The sequence below is a fragment of the Notothenia rossii genome, assembly GCF_949606895.1.
Source record: "Notothenia rossii genome assembly, chromosome: 8".
Classification (NCBI taxonomy): Eukaryota; Metazoa; Chordata; class Actinopteri; order Perciformes; family Nototheniidae; genus Notothenia; species Notothenia rossii.
Genome location: NC_136906.1, coordinates 39147483 through 39172520, shown reverse-complemented (window position 1 = coordinate 39172520; position 25038 = coordinate 39147483). Strand labels below are relative to the sequence as shown.

Sequence of the window (25038 nt, the reverse complement as noted above, 5' to 3'; positions counted from 1 at the left end):
ATGGCTATTGAGACCACACCCCCTGTGCATTCCTCCATCACATGCACACTGCTTACTGCATGGCTAGTGAGACCACACCCCCTACAGGCACTCTGCATTCCTCCATCACATGCACAGGTGATTTCTAGAAGTAATATTTAAGTCAACATTCATGTTTTTGTTCTTCAATGAAACAAATTATTGTTCAATAAAATAATGAAAACGTGTTCTGTTCTACTTAGAAATAAATCTGTTGAAATGTCATGTTTTTTAATGACTCATTTTGCATGGATGTTTTCTTATGACAAAACAAAAGGTTTATATTTATGCTTGGATATGATACAATTAGATGACTTTACCCTCAATTCCAGTTAGTTCCCATAATTCCCATGGAAATTTTCCAATATGGAATAATTCCAAAATTCCCCAGCTTAACTTCCCATGGAAATGTACTGGAAATGTTCTGCCCCTTTGCAACCCTAGTTGGAATATACTTTATGGGATTGTTAAGAGAGAGGTATATGACTTTGTTGTTTGTGTCTCAGGTAAGACCATCGCCATCGGTAAGGTTCTGAAGCTGGTAGCGGAGCGGGACTGAACACACAGCGCAGCCTGAGATCCTTGAGAGAAGGAATGGGCGGAGCCTGCTCAAACCCGCCCACACAGTTGTAAGCGGCGACGGCACCCTCCTGTAACCCCCTTCTGTGTGTCGAAGAACAGCTTCTGAAAAAAACTCATGTGAAAAAGAACCAGTTTTTAAGCAAATGACGCACCACGATGAAGTCTACACGAGTCAGCTTTCTCATATTGAGAGCTCAGCTATGCATTCCTGGGTTAGCCCCCCCCCCCCCACCCCCTACTCTGGTCTACTCATCATTACATGATTGTTTTTTTTCTTCCACTTTTTTTCTTGCTTTCATGAATGACAATGAGAAATGGCAGGAGTTATATCTGTAAACAGATGTGGACCAGGCTTCTGCTCGGAATATAAAGGATGATTTTCTGAAGTAATTTGCAAAAGGTTTCACTTGAAAGAACTTGACCAGTTGAAACCAAAATGTGTCCTGGGTGTACATGTCTCCCTTTGCTTTTACCCACCTTTTGGTTTCTCGTGCGTTCTGGCAGTGTGCTTGAGCGTGTTCAATGTTATTAATGCAAACAACTATGACAATAAAATAATAAATGGGAAAACTGAGTGTGTTCATTTTCAGAGCACTGTCCAGTGGCTGTTTCATATATCTCACTTTGTTACATTTACCACAAATCACGAAGCTCCAAACAGTCCATTTGATTATTTTATATTTAAACACTGTCCGGGCACCAGAGTTTCCGTTAGCCGGTAATTACCGGACTATGACCGGTAAAATATGCTGAAGACCGGCAAATCTAAATCTCTCCGTCAAAGCGTCCGGTCAAAATATATTTCCCCTTAGCGCAATACTGCATCAGTTGCGCAACTTGCGCCACTTATGTGACAGACAAGAATAGTCAATTCTAATGTCTAACACGTAATGTGGAGAAAGAGATGTCCTGTATGGGTTGATTGTGCGTTGATCTGTTGGTAATGCCTCTGGGTTCCGGTCGGCATGTAAACAAATGCATAATGCTGCGCTATACTTTGCGGCCTCACCCGGTTGCATAGCGACGCTTATTGTTTAGGTGTCTTTTTAATAAGCAGGGAGTCATATCATTAGCTAGACTAGCTAGATCTGATCAATATGGACATAAACGCGAGTAAAGTCTAATCTGACGGGAGAGAGAGATCAGCTGCTGCTGACGAGTCGACACGCAGCTCTGCATGATCACATGCAGCGGTGAGCGGAACAAAACACACACTTCAGGTTAGAATATCACACGTAGCTATTTTAATTACCTCTCAAACTACCTAAACTAGTTATAGATATGTTTAGTTTTACTGTCGGGTCACTCATTACTGATCTGCGAGCTGCATGATATGCGGCTTTCACACCAGCGCTTTACCCTTTCTAGCTCCGAGCTAGAGCTTTTCTGGTTCAGCTCCGTTTTCCCTTTTCTGCTCCCGCTCTGTTCACACCGCCCCGAGCCCGACTGGTGCAGCCGCTGCTGCGTCATGACGTCACCGTTTACATCGTTGATTTGCTCCCAACGGCGCTCACAACAACAACAACAACAACAACAACGGGGGACTGCGTCGGGTCGATGATCGTGTTGCTTTTAATCATACGAAGTCAGATTAAATAAAAAATAACGACTTCTCCAAGCTTATACTTTTTTCCAGAGTGCCGTGGTTCATTGTTTATTAATGTGTTTCAGCGGCATTTACCGACCGCTGCAGTGCTGCTCTTCCACAGGAGTTTATTCTCCCGTTAGCTCCGGGTTGCGTCTATCGTTTTTCCAACCCAGTTTAGATTTATCCACGCCCACTTCCGCATTACGCAAGGATCGACGTAGCTCTACGCGATAGCGTCATAGACTTCATCTTCGGCAGTCATAGCGGTCGCGTTAAAGCAGGATATTGAATAGTTGTTTTTTGTCTTTCCAAAGGATTTGTTGACTGAAAGTAAACGATCCTGTAATCAAAGCCATATCGAAGAGTCCTGAGATTGTATTACTGGTGTTTTATCATCTATAAATAGCCTGTGTGTATCCTCAAATGTGGTTTTCAGGACAAACAAAAGACGTTTTAAATATCTTATCAGCTGGTGTAAGTGCAGAATATTGAATATAACCTTGACTATTACTGTGTACTGCATTTATCTGACAGCATTATTTAATGATACCTAGATATATACAGATGTTTGCTAATGTATCCCTCTTACAGATGTAGCGATTCATTTCAGACAGTTTGAAACGCGAGGGCCGTGATTGGTACGTGATCTGCCCTCGCTCAAGGGAAAACCTCCAGCTTGACTTGAGACCGCCCCCGTGATAGATAAATGTAATTATAATGAAGCCAGCTGCAATGGATCATTGATCCACCAGGGGGTGCAGTGGGGTTCCACACTGGAGCTCAAGTGAAATAAAGTGAGATACAGTATGCGGGATGTACAGCGGAACTTTGTTAAGATCCATATGTCACGGATATCATACTACTGTGCTAAATAAGAGACATGTAATCATTTACAAAACATCACCATGTTGTTATTTAACGAAATAATTGTGTTATTCGAAAAAACGAACTGGAGGAAATGCAGCCCGGCTCTCGATTTTTAATCCTAATTTAATCATCTTCACCACGATCATTTATGTTTATGTTCGCCGAATTGACATGAAATCACTGACACATATGAATATACTGTATTCAACTTCATTAAAACGTTATTAACGTGCCTAAACTCAGTAATTCACCAACAATATGTATATTTTAATGGAGCTTCGTCGGTCGATCAGGATCCCAAAGTGTAGCGGAGGGATCCTCATCTGGATGAAGGGTGTTATTTTCCCCATAAGGAACAAGTCGCTGCAAATTATCCCGCTTATTACATGGCCACATTCTCAACAAAGTAACGACATGACTCCCAATATTAATTGAAATGCTTTTATGGATTTAGAAAATGTTTTTATTGATTTAAAAAATTGTTGTATGTATTGATTTAAATTGACATGCATCCGCTAAGAAAAATAGTCCGTTGTTACCGTTTTTTAAACAGTCAGAATGAAACGGCAGCTCTCAGCTGTGTATTTACACAACTAATGGCCCATCAACCACAGCTCTCTCCCCCCCTCCCCCCCCCCCCTGATCTTTCTTCTCCAGCAGCTAAATTAACAGTAGGTTACTCTGAGTGACCATAGACTGTATGTGACAAGCTTACAGTTAGTAACGTAACAACACCATAAAAGCCGGTGGGTTGAAAGCAATACGAGAGGTACAAATAACTAGAATAATTGTGATTTATTTATTGTGGCTTTTATGTTTTTAGGTATAAAATGTTATGTAATTCAGGCTTATAGTTCACCCTTCTCTAAAAGCCTTCAACAATGACAATATTCATAGTAATTTAATAAATCCTTCCAACACACATTGTAAAAAATAGCCTACTGTAAGTTAAGAAATCATTTCAATATGTACATCTTCTGATGTAACAACAATAACATTATAAATAGTAACATAGCTGAACATGGTATTGCACATTTAGCTTTGAGTGTTACTGACCTGAGATGTTTTTATTACATGAATTAAGGTGACTGAGGCTTTTTTAACATACAGGGATGCAAACTCATCGGGTATGAAAAAGGTGACAAGGATCCGAGCCCCCGGCTCCCCCACCCCACGGAATGACAGGATTTTAGCAGTCAGAACAACTAAAGCAGCAGTGTTAATAATAACAGAAACGCTAATCACATCTAATAGAAATATATAAAAGCATTTATTTTAAATTGTGTAGCAGTCAGTTTATAATTTTGGCAGCACTGTTGAGCATTTTGAAACTGTATTTTCGTGCCTCTGTGCAAGGCTTAAAGAGCCTACGAAATGAAGGACAACACTGTTCTTATTAGGATAATATATACTATTATTAATGGGAAATCATTTGTCATTAATGACAATATGCCCGCTGTATTTATAAATCGTGATTTATTACAACTTTCCATGCTCGCTTCCGATGTTACACGACCGCTCCGGACCAAACAGCTTTTGCTGGTTAGTGACGTCACGCACGTCACGAGTAGAACACTTTTTGAATAATACACTAACTATATGGCTGATGTCGGACTCTGGCTCTGATATTTCGACAGCATCGAGTGACAGTGAGTCGTCAATAGACTCGGTGCACTTTCAAGAAGAGGAGGATTTTATTGAAGAGGATGCCGGTGTGGTGGAATCAGATCATGCGGGCGAGTCTAACGTGGTGGAACCATACCAGTTTGAGCCACAGTATTCAAGTAGCGGTAGAGATACAGACGGGAGTGAAAATGGGGACGATGATCCTGTCCGGTGCGGCAACAGAACACAGACTGGTATACATTTGACTTTAATTCATAGAGATTCTCAATAAATAGTAAATAAATAATAATAAATAGCAGGCACACTTGGATCAGGCAACAGAACACAGACTGCTATACATTTGATTATAATTCATAGAGATGTTCATATAGTAAATAAATAATAATACATAGCAGGCACACTTGGCTCAGGCAACAGAACACAGACTGGTATACATTTGATTATAATTCATAGAGATGTTCATATATAGTAAATAAATAATAATACATAGCAGGCACACTTGGCTCAGGCAACAGAACATGGACTGGTATACATGTGATAATTCATAGAGATGTTCATATATAGTAAATAAATAATACATAGCAGCTATATAAGTACAGTCCATTTACCATTTACTGGTATACATTTGATTATAATTCATAGACACTTGGCTCAGGTAACTGCATCACACTCTGCTAGGCTTGGAACTCACCACAGAAGTAGGTCTCCTCCTAAAATGCAATTATTTCTTAACTATCTTTTGTACATTTAGGTGTACATGTGAAAAATGTACAATCATGGTAACAATTGAAGAGTGCCAATGCTGCCAAGAAAAGGATGTCATGGTGGCCAAAATTGAGGAATTCAATGAATATGAGGGAGATGGTGCAAACATAACCTGCGTAATAGATCACCCAGGATTCCAATCAAATTGTCTGGATGTTTGGGTGTTGCAGACAGCCTACCATCTTTATTCAAAGAGGGACAGACAACAAGCAGGTGATCAGCCACGTAATGAGTAAGTTACTTGTGTTCACAAATTTGTAGAGCTCACAAATTTGATGTTTTTTTGGGGTTATTATTTTTGGGTCAGTCTGGCAAAGTTACAGAATAAATAGATAAATAAGCAAATAAGGTTGATTACCATTGACATTTATGATCTTGTATTTTACAGAATGTATCGCTATGTGGCATACCGCCAGCTAGTGAGATTTTGCTGGGGAATACTTGGTAAGAACCACAGAATCCCACTGCCATCATGTGCCATTAAAAAGATCCAGGCGACGTTTCCATCTGACATCTACACGTCGTTTAAGTATCCAGCACTTGATTAGAGTCAATAACAAAACTGATTGTCAGTTCAGTGATTAAATCTGCTTCTAAACAGCGCAACAACCTCTCTCTTGTCTGGTTTTTCCCATCGACTGCTGAGTGGATCTGGGACATCGAAAGGTTCCTCATCGACATTGTTTTCGCACAAGCGTAGAGTCTCGGTCAAGAGTTCGGTAACATACTCTGCAAAAAATATGTTTTATAATCAAGAATGATATACTCTATTTTCTAGTCCCCCAATTATGCATAGCATGCCCTGAGGCACTTTGCATAATTAATCATTTTAGTTGAAACTGTACACTCCATTCTCACATAGCTCAATTTTTCAATATTTACACAATAATGTTGTCCAAGATTGAATGTTTTTCATTAATTTGGTAAAACAGTATAATTAATGTTATTATTCTCTCACTTTCACTTTCTTACCATATGTAGCTGCTGTATTCACACGTCTAACTACATGACCAACTTTCTTTGCTTTGGGGAATTTCACAGTGTATTGGAGTTGTCCTGTCCTGGTTTTGACATGCTTCCTGCCAGAGTTCTCATTGTAGTGCAGTGCTGCTAGGATCAACCTACAAAATAAATACATTTATTGTATAGAGAGAGAAAGAGAGAGAGATTTCATAGGGATTTTAGCGTTTGCAGGCCATTTACATGCACACAAACCCATAGATCTCACTACAGGAGAGGGGAAACCCCCAAAAAAGAAGAACTTGGCAAATAGATACTTTGGAACAACCAACATGGATTCGAACTTGCTGTCCAGCTGACCTGAAACGTGGTCGTGCCTGCATGGACTTGTGGTGTATTCGTGGAGGGGGGTCCGTTTGCACATCAATTTCATTCTGAAATGTACAAAACACAGCACAACTTTACAAATACATTTTTGAAACTAGCTTGAAATTGTATTAAAACTGTTACAGGCTTGGCCTGTCACTTCAAGAGTAGCAGCCGCAAGCGGGTGTGGGTTTTGGAGTCTGTGTGTGTGTAAAATGTGATGGCCAAGGCGAAGTGCGAAGGTATGAAGAGAGATACGAAAGCATGGGCGGACTGGGACACAAATTCAGCCCGGGACGTTCAGACGCACCGGCCCACGCGTGCGGACCACCCTTGTACCCTACAGATAAATTATACATCCATGCTAATATACTGTTATGGCTAGATTCCCCAGAGTCAAGCCATAACTGCAGCTGTCTCACTTTCCTCAGGGTCAACTGCATAAGAAGAACATCAGCAATCAATTAAATTACCAATATTATATCAATATCAAAATTCGGAAAGGAACTGCTTGTCTAATTCAGGCCTATAAAATAAATGCAATAGTGAATTGGCCACAAATCTCTGTCCTTATTATTTAACATTATTGAATATTATTATTTAAAATGATAATATTATATAATTGAACTTGGAATATCATGAGCATATGACTATCCTAATGCATCTAACTTTATGCACAATATAATAGTCTGGCCAACCCTGCAGCCCGTTCTAGGTTCTGATTGGCTCTCTAGGTTGGCATTCTAGCTTCTAGCTGGCTGTCCAGGTTGTCAATCACAGCCGTGGGCAAATTATGCTAGTCGTAACATTGCTAAACTTTTTCATGACGGTTTTCTCAGGGAGCTTGTCCGATGAGTGGACCTCTGACGCAGGCCTCGCCCTCTCCTGGCCCAGCCCCTTCAGTTAATGTATTAGCATACTTTCAAAAACATAAGATTGACAACCTATCAATAGCCCCGTAGTCTGTATTATATCTATATGGCGCTGGTCTGTAGGCCTATCCAATACAGTGTCAATGTAACTGATTACTGTGAAGAACGTGAATACACGGAGGTTCTTCCCACGGCACCCGAAGCCCCGTTTTCATGCTTTTTCCCCTCGAAATGTCTGGGCAGCTGGTCACCGACTGACAACGAGCCAAGTCAGAAACCCGAAACTACGGTTTTACTACGGAGATACCGTTAGTAAATAAGGTAACACAGGTTTATACATAATATAATATCTAATAACATTCATAATACAACATGTGGTTGAATTGATTGAGAGAGCAATGCTATAAAATCAAACAATTAAATATATGAATTATGTATACATGTGATGAAGATACAAATTGTATTTTTACACAGTCCGTTCTGTATACTTACTGGTGTAGACACAGCTTCCTCCCCAGTGTGGATGTCCAATAGATTGTCGCTATCCTCAGTTCTGTCAGTGGCTTCATTGAACAAAGTTTCCAATACCTATGTAATAATATTGACATTTTTCATAATTTGAAGCGGTTGTAGGCCTATGAGGTATACTTTTACTATAAATGCTGTGGGCAAAGTGCATGCAATCATATATGGCATCATGACTTCATCAACTCATAAATGTGTGAGATTTGACATGTCATTTTGATTCAGGCTTTATGCTTAAAGCAAGTAGCGCGGCTTATCTTCGCTCTCTCCTTTTTGGCGAATGCATTTCGCCGTCTCTTTAATAGAGGACTCTGCATCGGGGGACGTGTAGGAATCGGCGTGGTGGCTTGTAATGGCATTTGGGGTCTTGGCAGTATTGTTGGAACATCCAATTTCCTTAGCGAGCATTGTGGACTGGTCGAAACACGATCTTTCAAAGTGCTGCCCACAAATTGTAGGTTTCATCGACCCCAGGTTACCTGGACCAGCAAAGTCCGCCCTCGTACGACGCACTTGTTTGGTCCATATATACGCGACATTTGATAATTTTTTGGCCACAAAAACATCCCATAGCCAGATTTGGATACGGCCCCACATCCCCATACCACACATCGCTTGCCGATTATTCTTTGCGTTTTGTTGTTGTGCATCCTTTGTTTTAATATTTGCCGCTTCAAGGCATTTAAACAATGGTGACTCAGCTGTGTTCTGCTCAGCTGTGTTCTACTCATGACGTCACCGCCGGAAATGACCGAAGTTGTTGTTTCCAGAGCTACGAACGATCGTTACTAACTGACAACATTTGTATGCTGTTATAATCGTGATTTATTAAAAAATACATCAATAATAAAAAAACATATGGCACATTTCACAATACAAATGCAACCTCTATCATATACTAAGCCCACTAACAGGTGCTAAAAGCATTTCGTAAGCTATTTAAGTCTTTTTATCTTTATAGCCACATGGTGTAAAGTAACTAAGTTCATAAACTCAACAAGTACTATACTTGGGCAAAATTTTGAGATACTTGTACTTTATTTAAGTATTTCAATGTTTTGCTACTTTGTTCTTCTACTCCACTACAGTTCAGAGGTACATGGTGTACTTTGACTCCACTACATGTATTTAATACCTTTAGTTACTTTACAGATGTGGATTAATTAAGTGAAATATAATCAAGTGTTAAATCAGACTTTAGTTCCACCTGGAGTAAATCCACAAGCTACCCTGCAGTATACAAAGTCATTCAAACTAGCTGACCCTTTATCAGCTTTGAGAACACTTTCATGATCAATCATTATAAAACATATCATATCTATTATTCTGAAATGGACCAATCTGCACAATGACTACTTTTACTGTCGCTACTTTCACTATATTTTGATGATAATACTTTTCTACTTTTACTTGAGGAACATTTTGAATGCAGGACTTTTACTGTAACAGAGTATTCCTACACTCTGGGACTATTACTTTTACTCAAGTACAAGACCTGAGTACTTCTACTTTTACTCTAGTACAAGATCTGTGTGCTTCTACTTTTACTCAAGTACAAGATTTGAGTACTTCTACTTTTACTCTAGTACAAGATCTGTGTGCTTCTACTTTTACTCAAGTACAAGATTTGAGTACTTCTACTTTTACTCTAGTACAAGATCTGAGTACTTCTAATTTTACTCAAGTACAAGACCTGAGTACTTCTACTTTTACTCAAGTACAAGATCTGAGTACTTCTACTTTTACTCAAGTACAATATATATATACTTATACCACCTCTGTTTATAGCCTATGAAAAAAACTATTATAAATAGAAGGTTAAAGCTAACGTTAGCAGATAGTGACAATGTATGCTAGCTAGCTAGCTCCACGATTCCTTAAATAATATTGCCACAGAAAAACTTTTCAGTTCACATCACGCTCTGCCGCTCCGACAGGGAGCTCTGCTCTGAACACCTGAACGGCCCGTTCTAACAGCTGTTCACCAGCGGTCCAGTCTGTGCCCCAGTGACTCAGGAGGCACAGTTAATATTAACGAACGCACCCGTAGGTAATGTAGCTGCTGAAGCTTGACCATCATCTCGGAGCAGCAGAGCCTTATTATACATCCATGAGCAGAGCCGACAGGCAGGAAGACTCGAGCACACAGCTCGTACTTCATTATAATATATAAAAAAAGAACACCATGCGTGTCATGACGGCACATAACAGCTCACGGCCGCAGATTACTCCGGGTCCCAGCCCCCCCCCCATACCCCAAAAATATTTGTATTGCAGATCTACATGAATCACACAAACAACTTATTTTGGATTCAAAACGGCGAATTTCGCCGAAAGGTGACAAGTTTGCATCACTGAACATAGACAGAGCACAAATGAAACATAACATCTGAGATGTAACAACATAATACACTTGTGGGGATGTGAGGAGTGAGGGACACGGCTTAGAACGGGCCTGTCGCCTGGCAGGACAGGATAGTGTGTGCACTAGGGATGTGCATCTCCATCACTGAGGCCGATGCGATGCGCATCTCGATACGTTGCCACGATACGATACATTAACGATACCTTTGAAACACCAGGCGATGCGATACGATACGATTCATCCCTGTTGCGATACAGTTCGATACGATTTGATTCAACATTATGCGATTCGGGGCGATACGATGCGATTCAACACGATGCAAAAATAATGATACTTCAATATGGTACGACAGTGGATTTTTGTTTTATTCCTTATATGCAGCAAATCATACATTAACAAAAAAGTGCTTTACATATTTGGTACTGCACATCCCATCATGCCGTTTATTTTTTTTACCTTTAAAAGCTCTCCAGAGTACAGTACGATTGTATAACACCTCACAGTTAAACAATGTAAGGATGCATTGCTCATGATTAACAATGTGCAAATAACAGCTACCATAGAGCAATGCCCATACAGCTGCCAGCCTGATGTGCTTAACACTCAGAGGCTAACTCACCAGTGAGCAGAAAGCAGTGGTTTCTATCTGAACAATAAAGAAAACAAATAACCTTTCACAAACAGGTATTTCATAACTGCTTACAGTAAGGAAGACATTTAAATTATTATTGGCCGTCACAGGCTGCTGTAAGCTAAACACCTCTCTCTGACAGAACACCTCACTGAGTGATTTAACTCATATGTATCACTTTCAGGTTTCTCTTTTCAGCCGCAGACCCCATGTCGCCTCTTTATGTGCGTCGCTAAGTTCCTCGTACTACTTGTGTACTTTAAAGCGGCTCGGCATCGTTAACAATTTGCGAGTGATTTTTCAAGTTGACCGTCTGTAGTAATAGTGCCGCGCACATATACCATCAGGACGTTACTGATGGGGTGCGGCTGCGGAGTGATACTGTGTGTATGCAAGTCCGCATCTAGGACGGATCTATGTATCATGGCTGTAGACCTGTTAAGTAATAAAGATACCTCATACAAAGGTCTACGGATACCTTATTACTCTCCATGACCTGCGGTCAACTATATAGCATAAATGACTATTACACCGTCTTTCTTGAACAATCCGAAGTGTTGCCAAACGTTTGATTTGTAGGTATTTTTCGCTGCGCTGTGTTTCTCTTTCTCCTCAACTTCCGTGTGTGTTGATAACTGAGACTCTCGTTCTCCGTAGTGGCGAAGCAAATATCAAAGATCGTCTCTGCTGAACGTTGACAAGATAAGGGGATTTTATATGAATGAATCGTTTTTTTACCGATGCAAAGACGCTACGCAATCGATGCATCGCGAGTTCAACCCAAACTGTAGCCGATCTGCACTCTTTCAACCGGTGCACTCGCATCTTGAACGTTTATGACGGTGCACCGATGCGAATCGGTGAATCTTAACATCTCTAGTGTGCACCAGTCTGCCTTGATCTATGAATTCATGTCCGTGACACTCACTGCTGCCCACAGCTGTTTTATAGAAGGAAATTCCTTCACTTCATGAAAGTGTTTTAACCACATACACCTCTACACACACATGACGGGTGTTATTTTCCCCATAAGGAACAAGTCGCTGCAAATTATCCCGCTTATTACACGGCCACATTCTCAACAAAGTAACGACATGACTCCCAATATTAATTTAAATGCTTTTATGGATTCAGAAAATGTTTTTATTGATTTAAAAAATAGTTGTATGTATTGATTTAAAAAATAGTTGTATGTATTGATTTAAACTGACATGCATCCGCTAAAAAAAATAGTCCGTTGTTACAGTTTTTTAAACAGTCTGAATGAAACGGCAGCTCTCAGCTGTGTATTTACACAACTAATGGCCCATCAACCACAGCTCTCTCCCCCCCTCCCCCCTTGATCTTTCTTCTCCAGCAGCTAAATTAACGGTAGGTTACTCTGAGTGACAAGCTTACAGTTAGACACAACACTGTCATTGCAAGTGACCCTCAGTTAGTTGACTTTTATGTTCAACTGCTAAATTTGTTACTGATAAAAAAGGGCTTCTACTGTACCTAATTACCTTAACACTAGAACCGCCAGAGGTTTTTGTATAGGCTTACCTAAACCCGTAAAATCCCGCTATTAGAATGCAATTTTTAACAACATAGGGTGCTACATAACACACTTTCAGGAAAAGTCACGGACTGGGAGACTTTAATATTTTATTGAAAAAAAGTTACATTGCACACACACAACACACATCACACAAATTGACCCGATTGGCGGTTCTAGTGTTAAATAAACTCACTAATTAATGAAACCAGTTCAATACGCATTATTCTTATTCTTATCATTCTTTATGAGCGCAGAAATAGTCTTAAAATCAGATCTGTTTTTTAAATGAAATCTGACGGCAGGCAGTTAGCTCTGATCACCTATGATAAATGCGCCACACCTAATCGCTGGCCATGCAGCCACAGACACTGTTCGAAATGGGGGGGAGCTAGGGGGAGCTTGGCTCCCCCGAAGAGGGAGGGAGCTCCCCTGAAGGCTGACTTTGAGATAAATGGGGGGAGCCCAAAACAATCGTGCATATTTGTGTCACACAGATTAGAAATGTTGAGTTTCTGTAAATAACAGTTCTTGAAATAAATAATAGTTATTGTTCATTACAGTTTCTGAATATTTGTTTTATATTTGTGAATATGTCTGGGTGTTGCCATCTGTACGTGGCGACGCTGCATTCTTACTTACGTTGCTATGGTTATGGCGGTGATGCCGGCGCGGTATTTGAAATGTTCATATTGATATTTTTTTAACTCTGGCTGTTTAATAAAAAAATATGGCAAAACGAAAACAGCCAAGCGTCACAGCTTTTGGATTCACAAGCAAAGAAGCGAAGGAGTCTAAAAATGACAACGTGAACGGAAAACAACTTTTAGTTGGCCGGCTGTATGCGGCATTAGGGTCGAGCTTGACAGCTCCACACCGAGGGAGAGGCCTGCCGATGCGGAGCCTGAAGAGGCTTCAACAACGGCCACATCCGCTGGCATAGTGACACCGTCTGTATTAGTAGAAGAGTGTTTTTATAGCAATTGATCGCATCCGCGCTGCTGCGCCAGTCAACAGAGCGTGCATGTGACATATTTAGTAGCAGGATGTGCTCTGAAAAATAGGGCTCCCCGAAAGCAAATGGGTAATTCGAAAACGGACAGAGCTCCCTCTATACAAATCAAACTGTAGACGGTGTGAAAGCACCTATTGTTTTAAATAATGGTCGGAATGTGACCTGTGAGCCTTCTGAATTACCGTGGGACAGCACATTCTAAACTAAAATGTTCAATCAATAAAGTAACATCTTATCTTATCTTAATAATATCTTCATATTAATAATAATAATAAATCATACAGTATGTGTCCGAAAGGGAGCAGGAGGAAGCAAACACAAAAATATACTGCATATTAAAGCAAACGATAGTAAAGGTTAAAGTATGAGCATAACAAATAAAGAAGTGTAATGTAAACATTTACATTATGATTATTTAATATATAAAGACTATATATTATTGAATTACAAGTTTAGATATACTTTAGTTGATCTAAAATATTGATGTGTTCAAATGCTCTTCAAAACACAACTGAAAGTCCATGAAACTTGTCTTTCTGTATTTGTGAATGAAGCGCCATCTCCTGGTTAAAACCTGAAATTGAAAATCTGGCAACGCCCTCTTGGAAAATAGTGGGAAGGCTTAACATTCCTCTATACTGGTCTTTGGCAGGTCGTAGGCAGGAAGCTGTAAGCTGGAGTCCGAAATTCAGTGCTACATCTGTATATCCATCCGGAATTAATATTAAATGATGAATTAACATTACTTCAGCACTGCATAAGTGTGGTCGTCAGTCATATTGACAAAGAAGCACTATTATATTGTATATTATGCAACGTTTAAAAGGACGGTATTTCGCTTGTCAGATTCAGATTTCGCGGGTGTGCCGCGTGAGGCAGTGATGTAACCATAGGGATGTAACGCCAGGTTGATGCTGTGACTTAACGCCGCGTCGATGCTTGGTAATGCGGAAGTGGGATCTAAACTGGGTTGGAAAAACGATACACGCCTCCGGGTGAGCTAATACTTTAGAGCGGCTTTTCCAAAGTATTCACTGTCTGACTGTCACACAAGCAGCTGATACATATCCCCAATTCCCCTTAAGTGAATGTGTGTCAGTCTGAATTGACGCCGTTTGCCTAATTTTAGCTAAGAGGCGGCGCCGCTGCGGTGTGAACAGGAAAAAACGGTACTTTTCAGGCTCCAGCTCCGAACCGGAGCTGAAAACGCGTTGGTGTGAAAGGGGCAATTCTGACGGGCTGTCAGGAGAGGGAGAGAGCGCACCGTTTATTATTCCTGTGTTATTGTAAGTTACTGTACATTTTTGAATAGTTCATCTACTATTATTAGTTTGTTTAATATCGAATCATATCAAACATTTTTAAAGCTCAATAAATAGCAAAGAAGACCTTTGACCGGAACTCTTCAAATTGTGTCCGGAAGATTTAAACTTTAACATGTTGACCGGCGAAAAAACATTCTAACGGGAACTCTGCCGGGCACATGGGGAAATGTTTTATAAACAAATTTTCAGCTAGTTTAAATTGTAATCTATTTATGAGCAGGTGGGCTCATCAGTTGATAGTTGGCAAAGGTCTGGGGCCTCATTTATAAAGCCTGGCGTAGGATTCACGTAGGATTCACGTTGCTTACGTTGGACAAAGCAAATAAATACGCAGACATTTTCCGATTTATAAAACACTGCGTATCGGCGTAGAACGTGCGTGCGGCACATCCTACGCCGGTTTCACTTTTATAAATCACAATCAACTCGAGATGCAGCGCAGCTTTTGCGGGCTTCACGTAACGCCCATATTTGCCTGTTCTGAGTTTTACTCCCTACAAGGTGTACTTTGAGGGTTTTTGACTCTGCAGACCGTTTACATGCAGAAAAACCTTCATAACACACAAGGGGACGGGTAATAACCGGAAAAGCATGACATGGGACCTTTTAATGACAAATAAAATACACATAGCCTAACCTTCCTCGGGCAGTGTGTTTGTACCGGGGACAGTACCCTCTTGATGAGAAACCGTAAGAAATGATCGGGGAATCCCTCCGGAGTGCAGTCATGAAGACTGGATCTGAATAACTTTTTTGTATTTGGTGGTTTGTGTTCCAGCTGTCGATCAGCTGTGCGCAGCGTCTCCACTGCAGCCTGTGCGTCTATCTCCACCAGTTAAAGGAAATAAAACTCATGTGTTGTGTTGTATCAGCTGTACAATTGACCACATATGGTGTTCTTAGTTTCCATACCTCCTGTGTTTTACGAGCGACTTATCAAGTAGGCTATTGGCGAACGGGATAAGCCATGATTAAACATGATAGTATATAAAGGTGTGTGGCGCTAGTTGGTGCAGGACCGTCTGTCAAACTCCAATCTATCACCCAATCATGATACTCGCTGTCCATTGTGAGATTGGATTTAAACCAATAACGACGCGAGTTCACAATGGACGGAGCCAATCACGTCACGGTATCACAATGGACAGAGCCACTCACTGCACGGCTTCTCCCCGCACCCGCCCCCCTCACGCTTTGGTTGACAGTGGCGAGGCGTATCAGTGGTATTCAGAGTAAGTAACAACACTACATGTTTCTATTTTCCCGTTTACAGTCATAAAACCTATTTTTACAACCGTAGTTTTGGCGTCAACTTTTACATTACTGTATACAGTCGGCAACTTCAGTCTGCATAAAGTTAGCAAGCCAGCATTGCTAATGCTATCGTGTCTAGGTTAAATACACGTTATTATATTAATCAATGTCAACAGCCATGTGTTATACATCCGATTGACAACAGTAATTTAAATAAGTTGTTAAACGACTCTTGTATGAATGGGCATGTTCTAATTAGTAACTACACTTCTGTGAGCAGTGGTACAGAAGTCATACAGCATACTGTGGGGCAAAAAAGTATTTACTCAGCCACCAATTGTGCAAGTTCTCCCACTTAAAAAGATGAGAGGCCTGTAATTTTCATCCTAGGTATACCTCAACTATGAGAGACAAAATGAGGAAAAAGAATCCAGAAAATCACATTTATTTAATAATTTATTTGCAAATTATGGTGGAAAATAAGTATTTGGTCAATAACAAAAGTTCATCTCAATACTTTGTTATATACCCTTTGTTGGCAATGACAGAGGTCAAACGTTTTCTTTAAGTCTTCACAAGGTTTTCACACACTGTTGCTGGTATTTTGGCCCATTCCTCCATGCAGATCTCCTCTAGAGCAGTGATGTTTTGGGGCTGTCGCTGGGCAACACAGACTTTCAACTCCCTCCAAAGATTTTTCTATGGGGTTGAGATCTGGAGACTGGCTAGGCCACTCCAGGACCTTGAAATGCTTCTTACGAAGCCACTCTTTCGTTGCCCGGGTGGTGTGTTTGGGATCATTGTCATGCTGAAAGACCCAGCCACATTTCATCTTCAATGCCCTTGCTGATGGAAGGAGGTTGTCACTCAAAATCTCACGATACATGGCCCCATTCATTCTTTCCTTTACACGGATCAGTCGTCCTAGTCCCTTTGCAGAAAAACAGCCCCAAAGCATGATGTTTCCACCCCCATGTTTCACAGTAGGTATGGTGTTCTTTGGATGCAACTCAGCATTCTTTCTCCTCCAAACACCTCTTCTATTTTGGTTTCATCTGACCATATGACATTCTCCCAATCCTCTTCTGGATCATCTAAATGCTCTCTAGCAAACTTCAGACGGGCCTGGACATGTACTGGCTTAAGCAGGGGGACACGTCTGGCACTGCAGGATTTGAGTCCCTGGCGGCGTAGTGTGTTACTGATGGTAGCCTTTGTTACTTTGGTCCCAGCTCTCTGCAGGTCATTGACTAGGTCCCCCCGTGTGGTTCTGGGATTTTTGCTCACCGTTCTTGTGATCATTTTGACCCCACGGGGTGAGACCTTGCGTGGAGCCTCAGATCAAGGGAGATTATCAGTGGTCTTGTATGTCTTCCATTTTCTAATAATTGCTCCCACAGTTGATTTCTTCACACCAAGCTGCTTACCTATTGCAGATTCAGTCTTCCCAGCCTGGTGCAGGTCTACAATTTTGTTTCTGGTGTCCTTTGACAGCTCTTTGGTCTTGGTCATAGTGGAGTTTGGAGTGTGACTGTTTGAGGTTGTGGACAGGTGTCTTTTATACTCATAGCAAGTTCAAACAGGTGCCATTAATACAGTTAACAAGTAGAGGACAGAGGAGGCTCTTAAAGAAGAAGTTACAGGTCTGTGAGAGCCAGAAATCTTGTTTGTTTGTAGGTGACCAAATACTTATTTTCCACCATAATTTGCAAATAAATTCTTTAAAAACCAGACAATGTGATTTTCTGGATATTTTTTTCCAGAGATTTCTCATTTTGTCTCTCATAGTTGAGGTATACCTAGGCTGAAAATTACAGGCCTCTCATCTTTTTAGGTGGGAGAACTTGCACAATTGGTGGCTGACTAAATACTTTTTTGCCCCACTGTATGTATACTGTATGTGGGAAGTAACTAAGAACTAGTGGTGGGCCGTTATCGGCGTTAACGTGCTGCGTTAACGTGAGACTCTTGTCGGCGATAAAACAAAATATCGCCGTTAATCTATTCTCAAAGTTGGGTTGGGAGCTGGGTCTATACTACGCAAGCGATGATGACTTTCACCTTGATAATTTAGCGCGGATGTATACCTAGCCGAATTGCACTGTAGGGGGCGAGATCGAGTCTTTGACCTGTGTTTCTTCTACTTTCTATGGATCTGACCCCGGTCAAATCAGCCACATTAAACGTGACATGCTAACATGGATACAGCAGGAATGAAGCCGCGGGGTTTGCTTCAGGGGAAATTTATTTTTAAGAAGCTTCCCGATGGAAACCTCGACAAAAATAAGGTTGTTTGCACCTTGTGCAATGCGGAATTAGTTTACTGTAGGAGTTCATCCAGTCTCAAGTACCACCTAAACGCAAAGCATCCCTTAGCTAATGCGGAAGATGCCGGGCCGAGCACTGATGTAGCGGGGGGGAAGACTCGTCGTCAAACAACTATGTTTGAGTGCAACCGAGGCAAGCCCGTCAGCACAGCTCTATCAGCCAAGCTAACTAGTCTCCTCGCTCAGTGGATTGCCACCAGCTGCAGGCCCATTAGCGTGGTTGAAGATGACGGGCTCGAGCTTGTTCTCCAGGCGGCCACAGGTGACCCATCTTACAAACTACCTGCGAGGCGAACTATCATGAGGAGAATACATGACCAGCACGCAGAAGAGAAAGCTACGAAAGTTGAGAAGATGGTAGAGGCGAGGTCTGTAGCACTGACTGGGGACCATTGGACGTCCGTTAACAACGACAACTACCTCGGCGTTACAGTACACCTCATCGATGCTAGCTGGGAACTTCACTCCTTCGCTTTAGGTATGCTACGTTATGTCATTTTAAATTACATAATTTAATTTCGTAGCCTTTTAATTACCACCACGTTATGTTTGCTTCTTGATAATTGCTAGTTGTTTACTACTAGTAGTGAAATTATTCTAATTTACTTTGTCTGTCCGTTAGGTGTGATGAAAACAGAGGAGCGTCACTTTGCAGAAGCGTGTGCAAGGCAGTTCCTCGACGTCGCTAATCAGTGGGGGATAACTGACAAAATAAGCACTATTGGAACAGATAGCGCTCCTAATATGGTGGCAGCAGGGAGGATACTTCCATTCGAGCACTTGCCCTGTTTTGCGCATGTTGTACAGAGAGCTATTGTAATGTCATTTCGGGAAGGTGGTTTTGATGGTGCACTGGCCAAGTGCCGTAAAGTGGTCGGACATTTCAAACACAGTCCGGCTAACTCCGACGAGCTAAATGTCCAACAATCCTCCCTTGGACAAGTTAAGGAGTCACTCGTGCAAGATGTTCCAACACGTTGGAATTCCACTCTTGAGATGATAAAGCGCGTGAGGCGCAACAGAGACGCACTGCACACAACGCTGTCGCTGCAGAAGCACAACCTGGCCCTCCCAACAAATGCGGATTATGAGAAGTTGGCAAAGCTAGAGAAACTGCTGGAGCCATGCAGGTATGGTCTACAAAGATAGTGTGTTCATGAATTGGCATATAAGTTTTTAAATGTCACTTTGTATGTAAGAAACACCTGCCCTTAAATGTGTAATCTGAGTTAAATTAATCTGTCACTAATAATTTTTTGCTGTGTGTGTCTGTCTGTCTGTCTGTCTGTCTGTCTGTCTGTCTGTCTGTCTGTCTGTCTGTAGGTACATCACTGAGCTCCTTGGTGGAGATAAGTATGTATCCTGCTCTGTGGTTCTACCTGCCCTGTGCCACCTCCAGCATGCGATGAACATCTCAGATGATGATCCTGCCTATATTGTGCGATTCAAGGCTGCCTTCATCAAGGACCTCAACCAGCGGAGGGAGAAAATAAACCTGGAATGGCTTAAGGTATGTCAGAGTGACCAGAAGATAACTACATTGTATGACCATAATAGACTGTAAAGCCAGATGAATAAGTCATGAAGAAATATGGAGGTTGGATTTGGAAAGTGACATTTTCATCAATCAATAATAATAATTTTTTATTCATCAAAGGTGGCGACTGCTCTAGATCCACGATTTAAGGACCTCAAGTGCTTGCCCAGAGCAGAGAGGGAGCCAGTGTGGGCAAAGCTAAGTGCGTTGATGAAGGGAGAAGAACCTGCTCTGCAGCCACTCAGGGAGGAGAACCCTGAGCCACCCAAGAAGAAAACAGCCCTGCTACTGATGGGATCCGACTCAGAATCAGATGAGGAGACACCAGAAGATAGTAAAGTGGACAGGTACAAGGTAGAGCCCAGTGCCAGTCTAGATCAGTGTCCACTGAAGTGGTGGTCGGAGCACACTGCTGTCTATGGTAAGATGGCCCAAATTGCCCGTAAATACTTGGGGACTCCTGCCACAACTGTCCCATGCGAGAGACTTTTTTCTTTAGCAGGCCATATTGTGCAGAAGAGGAGAGCTTGTTTGTCACCAGAAAATGTGAACAAACTGGTCTGCCTGAGTGACTGGTGGAAGAAGGAGAAATAGAGCTTTGACTGACACAAAGCTACTGACTGTAAACAGTTCATTACAACCTGTTATATAGGCCTACTGTTCAACTAAAAATAAACAGTTAATAAACACAAGTACATCTCATTGTCATTGATTTATTTTCATCACCAATTATCATAGAACAGCTTTCTCAAGCAGTTTGTGATGCATTTTGGAAACAGGAGATGAGCCCCTGGTCTAATGCACCACCTGGCTTGAGAAACCCGTTCTCAAAGACTTACTTTTAGTCATTATTTGGGTAGCACACATATTCTGAATGCCTTCGGCAGAATTCAAATGAGCCATTTTAATCTAGATTAATCTAGATTAATTCCAAGAATACAGTGAGATTAATCTAGATTAAAAAAATTAATCTATGCCCACCACTACTAAGAACATTTACTCAAGTACTGTACTTGGTAACATTTTCAGATACTTGTACTTCACTTGAGTGTTTCCATATGTTTCTACTGTGTACTTCTACTCCACTACAATTCAGAGGTAAATGGTGCACTTTTACTTCACTACTATGTGTTTAATAGCTTACCTTTAGTTACTTTACAGATTTGGTTAAGATGCCTATTGGTTACTGGTGGCGTTTCATGAGTTTATGTTTATCAGTTTATTTGTCCATATAGACACCTAAAGTATATCATATATTATATGATATAAATATTTTTATGTGAGATAAGGGATCGTTGCTCACTATGATATGATAAAGTGTGTTATATGCTCCAGGAAGGATACAGTATATTGTTGAATATATATTCAAGATAGCTATATACTGTATATAACATTACATTAATTTTAATTCAATATACATACATCAATCATTTATGGATAAAAGGATAACTTCACCGTTTATGAACATGATGTGTGTTTATACATGATTATATGTGTAGATAACCTGTATAAATAATGGTTAACATGGTGTCAGTGTTGTTCGCTTTGCAGTGTAGTTCTCTCTAACACTTGCATTGTTATTTTACTTAAAGTTTAGATGATCACTAAACCTATAAGCCATAAAGAAATGGGGGATGCGGAATGGACGGGCTTTGGCCTTCAGGAGGGATAAACCCGCTCCAAGGAAACGGAAGTGACGTGACCTCTGTCAGAAGGTACAGTATAGAAACATAATAGCTATTACTTATTATTCACATATGATAAGTATATTACTGAACATTTACAATTTACTGGTGCAAATATTATCAATCAAAGGATTTACACTGAGTGACTCACTCCAGACTAAAACATAATGATGATAGTTTCCGATTAAGAAATGCCTCATGCATATATCACACCCCCAGTAGTTACCCCCAGAGCCCAGCCTCCTCCCTGTGGTCTGCCAGGAGCCCCCAGAGCCCAGCCTCCTCCCTGTGGTCTGCCAGGAGCCCCCAGAGCCCAGCCTCCTCCCAAGCAGTCTTTGGGTGCTGTCCATGTACGCCAGGGATATCCTCTCCCACATGGACCATATCAAGGCCAGCATCACCTCCGCATTTGGTTCCATCTTAAAGATGGACTCAACCAAAAAGGTCAAATATAACGTCACTGTGTATTTGTTTTCCCATGTTTGTTAAACTCTCTTATAAACAATAACATTAAAAACTAGTTTTTATTATAAATGTATTCGGTTATAAATCTGGAAACATGAACTGCTATAGATCATTTCTAATAAATGCCTCAACTTCGCTGTTGTCACATTCCAGATCACAAAGCATCAAAGCAAGGTGGAGATGCAGCTCTTCCCTGCTCCACCCTCTGGCCCTCAGTTGGAGATGCAGCTCTTCTCTGCTCCACCCTCTGGCCCTCAGATGGAGATGCAGCTCTTCCCTGCTCCACCCTCTGGCCCTCAGATGGAGATGCAGCTCTTCCCTGCTCCACCCTCTGGCCCTCAGTTGGAGATGCAGCTCTTCCCTGCTCCACCCTCTGGCCCTCAGATGGAGATGCAGCTCTTCCCTGCTCCACCCTCTGGCCCTCAGATGGAGATGCAGCTCTTCCCTGCTCCACCCTCTGGCCCTCAGATGGAGATGCAGCTCTTCCCTGCTCCACCCTCTGGCCCTCAGATGGAGATGCAGCTCTTCCCTGCTCCACCCTCTGGCCCTCAGATGGAGATGCAGCTCTTCCCTGCTCCACCCTCTGGCCCTCAGTTGGAGATGCAGCTCTTCCCTGCTCCACCCTCTGGCCCTCAGATGGAGATGCAGCTCTTCCCTGCTCCACCCTCTGGCCCTCAGATGGAGATGCAGCTCTTCCCTGCTCCACCCTCTGGCCCTCAGATGGAGATGCAGCTCTTCCCTGCTCCACCCTCTGGCCCTCAGATGGAGATGCAGCTCTTCCCTGCTCCACCCTCTGGCCCTCAGATGGAGATGCAGCTCTTCCATGCTCCACCCTCTGGCCCTCAGATGGAGATACAGCTCTTCCCTGCTCCACCCTCTGGCCCTCAGTTGGAGATGCAGCTCTTCCCTGCTCCACCCTCTGGCCCTCAGATGGAGATGCAGCTCTTCCCTGCTCCACCCTCTGGCCCTCAGATGGAGATGCAGCTCTTCCCTGCTCCACCCTCTGGCCCTCAGATGGAGATGCAGCTCTTCCCTGCTCCACCCTCTGGTCCACAGGTGGAGATGCAGCTCTTCCCTGCTCCGCCCTCAGGTCCTCAGGTGGTGTTGCAGCTGTTCCCTGCTCCACCCTCAGGTCCTCAGGTGGAGATGCAGCTGTTCCCTGCTCTACCCTCAGGTCCTCAGGTGGAGATGCAGCTGTTCCCTGCTCCACCCTCAGGTCCACAGGTGGAGATGCAGCTCTTCCCTGCTCCACCCTCTGGCCCTCCGGTGGAGATGTAGCTCTTCCCTGCTCCACCCTCAGGTCCTCATGTGGTGTTGCAGCTCTTCCCTGCTCCACCTTTGGGCTCCATGATATATACACCAGTGAGCTCACAGTTTTCTGTCCTGGTCGCTGCTACACAGGCTCTGAATGCCAGCCTCTCTCTGCTTTTCCTGCTCCTAGTCCTGCTCCTGCTCCATACAGCCAAACACTGACCCGCAAAGTACTGCCCAACACGTGTGGAGGTGTAGGAGGTTTGGGACAGCGGACACTGGACACTGCCAGTACAGGGAGTAGTGAACTACATTGTGCCAAAGGAGCAATGGTTGGAGGAAATAACAAAATGTATATCCCCCCCACCAGAGGCATGGACACTGGACACTTATTTATGTATAAAGTTCGGTGTATAATTTGATATTTATTTATATATATATGATATGTATATATTTTATTAAGTTTATGATAATGTTTATTTTATGTTAAAACTCATTTAGAGTGTTATTTTGTTATACTTCACCTTTCTTACATTTTATTAAGTTGAACTACTTTAAAATAAAGGTTTGGTTCTATCGAGTATGTGACTGTCCAATAATTGAGTGGAGTGCTATGTTAAGAATTTTTATAGGTTTTCTCTTTGTTTGTTAAAAGAAATACATCATAACACCAATACCTTCTTAGTTCATATTAAATGTAATGGTTACACTTCATTTTTTATCCACAGCACACAAACCATGAGCAGGTCCATATTGGGTACTTCAAAACTATCCCTGATAAAGAAAATAATAATAATTGTATGTAATAAACTTGAAAGAAGTAGATACGTTTTACTTAATATTTATTAGAAATATATAATATTTAATAGAAATGTGTTAGTAGTTAACTGCATAACACAAGTGTTATTAGTCAACAAACGCATACGTTGTTGGTCTTTATTAAAGTACTTCTGTATATAAAGACTTTTACATGCTACAGAAGGGGAACAGGGAGCAAGAGAATCGTTTTTTTCCTCTTTTTCTCTTTTTCCTCTCTTTCTCCCTCTTTTTTCTTCTTCCCCCTTCTTCTCCTTTCTCCCCCCCCCCCCCTTGCAAGACTATTGTTCCCCAGCTTGTCAACAAACGCATACGTTGTTGTTCTTTATTAAAGTACTTCTGTATATAAAGACTTTTACATGCTACAGAAGGGGAACAGGGAGCAAGAGAATCGTTTTTTTTCCTCTTTTTCTCTTTTTCCTCTCTTTCTCCCTCTTTTTTCTTCTTCCCCCTTCTTCCGCCTTCTTCTCCTTTCTTCCCCCCCCCTTTGCGTAGGATTCACATGGGAAGGTTGCTTACGTAGTACAAAGCAAAAAAATAGGTACAGAAATGTCCGACATTTTACGATTCACAAAACATTGCGTACCGGCGAGGGAAGTGCGTACGGCACTTCCTATGCCTGTTTCCTTTTATAAATCCCAATCAACTCGAAATGGGGCGC

The 25038-nt window shown here is 41.8% G+C and overlaps 2 protein-coding genes and 1 long non-coding RNA gene across 5 annotated transcripts; 2 read left to right on the top strand and 1 right to left on the bottom strand.

Moving 5' to 3' along the window:
- Nucleotides 1-5662: 5662 nt before the first annotated feature.
- Nucleotides 5663-9642, bottom strand: LOC307014212. Its single transcript, XR_013801199.1, has 4 exons — nt 8137-9642; nt 6767-6840; nt 6419-6567; nt 5663-6175 (listed from the first exon to the last, which is right to left on the bottom strand). It is a non-coding gene; the product is annotated as an uncharacterized lncRNA (long non-coding RNA).
- LOC307014211 (uncharacterized protein) lies at nt 7604-24141 on the top strand. 3 transcript variants are annotated; one of them, XM_079642039.1, is made up of 3 exons: nt 7604-7965; nt 21753-21875; nt 22464-24141. In XM_079642039.1, the coding sequence occupies exon 3, from the start codon at nt 22491-22493 to the stop codon at nt 23586-23588; it is 1098 nt and encodes a 365-aa protein (XP_079498165.1). In that variant the 5' UTR covers nt 7604-7965; nt 21753-21875; nt 22464-22490; the 3' UTR covers nt 23589-24141. The 3 variants fall into 3 exon arrangements, with proteins under 3 accessions (XP_079498165.1, XP_079498164.1, XP_079498163.1); XM_079642038.1 differs by lacking the exon at nt 7604-7965 and adding an exon at nt 16171-16274; XM_079642037.1 differs by lacking the exon at nt 7604-7965 and adding an exon at nt 22065-22289 and having other exon boundaries at nt 21001-21875.
- On the top strand, nt 16285-20857 carry LOC307014210 (E3 SUMO-protein ligase ZBED1-like). The gene is made up of 4 exons (XM_079642036.1): nt 16285-19101; nt 19246-19753; nt 19947-20133; nt 20281-20857. The coding sequence occupies exons 1-4, from the start codon at nt 18495-18497 to the stop codon at nt 20752-20754; spliced, it is 1776 nt and encodes a 591-aa protein (XP_079498162.1). The 5' UTR covers nt 16285-18494; the 3' UTR covers nt 20755-20857.
- Nucleotides 24142-25038: the final 897 nt, after the last annotated feature.

Bases quoted from the DNA above. Each gene is read 5' to 3' on its own strand.
- LOC307014210 (XM_079642036.1), top strand. From the start codon at position 18,495: ATGGATACAGCAGGAATGAAGCCGCGGGGTTTGCTTCAGGGGAAATTT. The intron at 19,102-19,245 runs GTATGCTACGTT...TCTGTCCGTTAG, and splicing joins ACTTCACTCCTTCGCTTTAG to GTGTGATGAAAACAGAGGAG. The intron at 19,754-19,946 runs GTATGGTCTACA...GTCTGTCTGTAG, and splicing joins AAACTGCTGGAGCCATGCAG to GTACATCACTGAGCTCCTTG.
- LOC307014211 (XM_079642037.1), top strand. From the start codon at position 22,194: ATGTACGCCAGGGATATCCTCTCCCACATGGACCATATCAAGGCCAGC. The intron at 22,290-22,463 runs GTCAAATATAAC...GTCACATTCCAG, and splicing joins AGATGGACTCAACCAAAAAG to ATCACAAAGCATCAAAGCAA.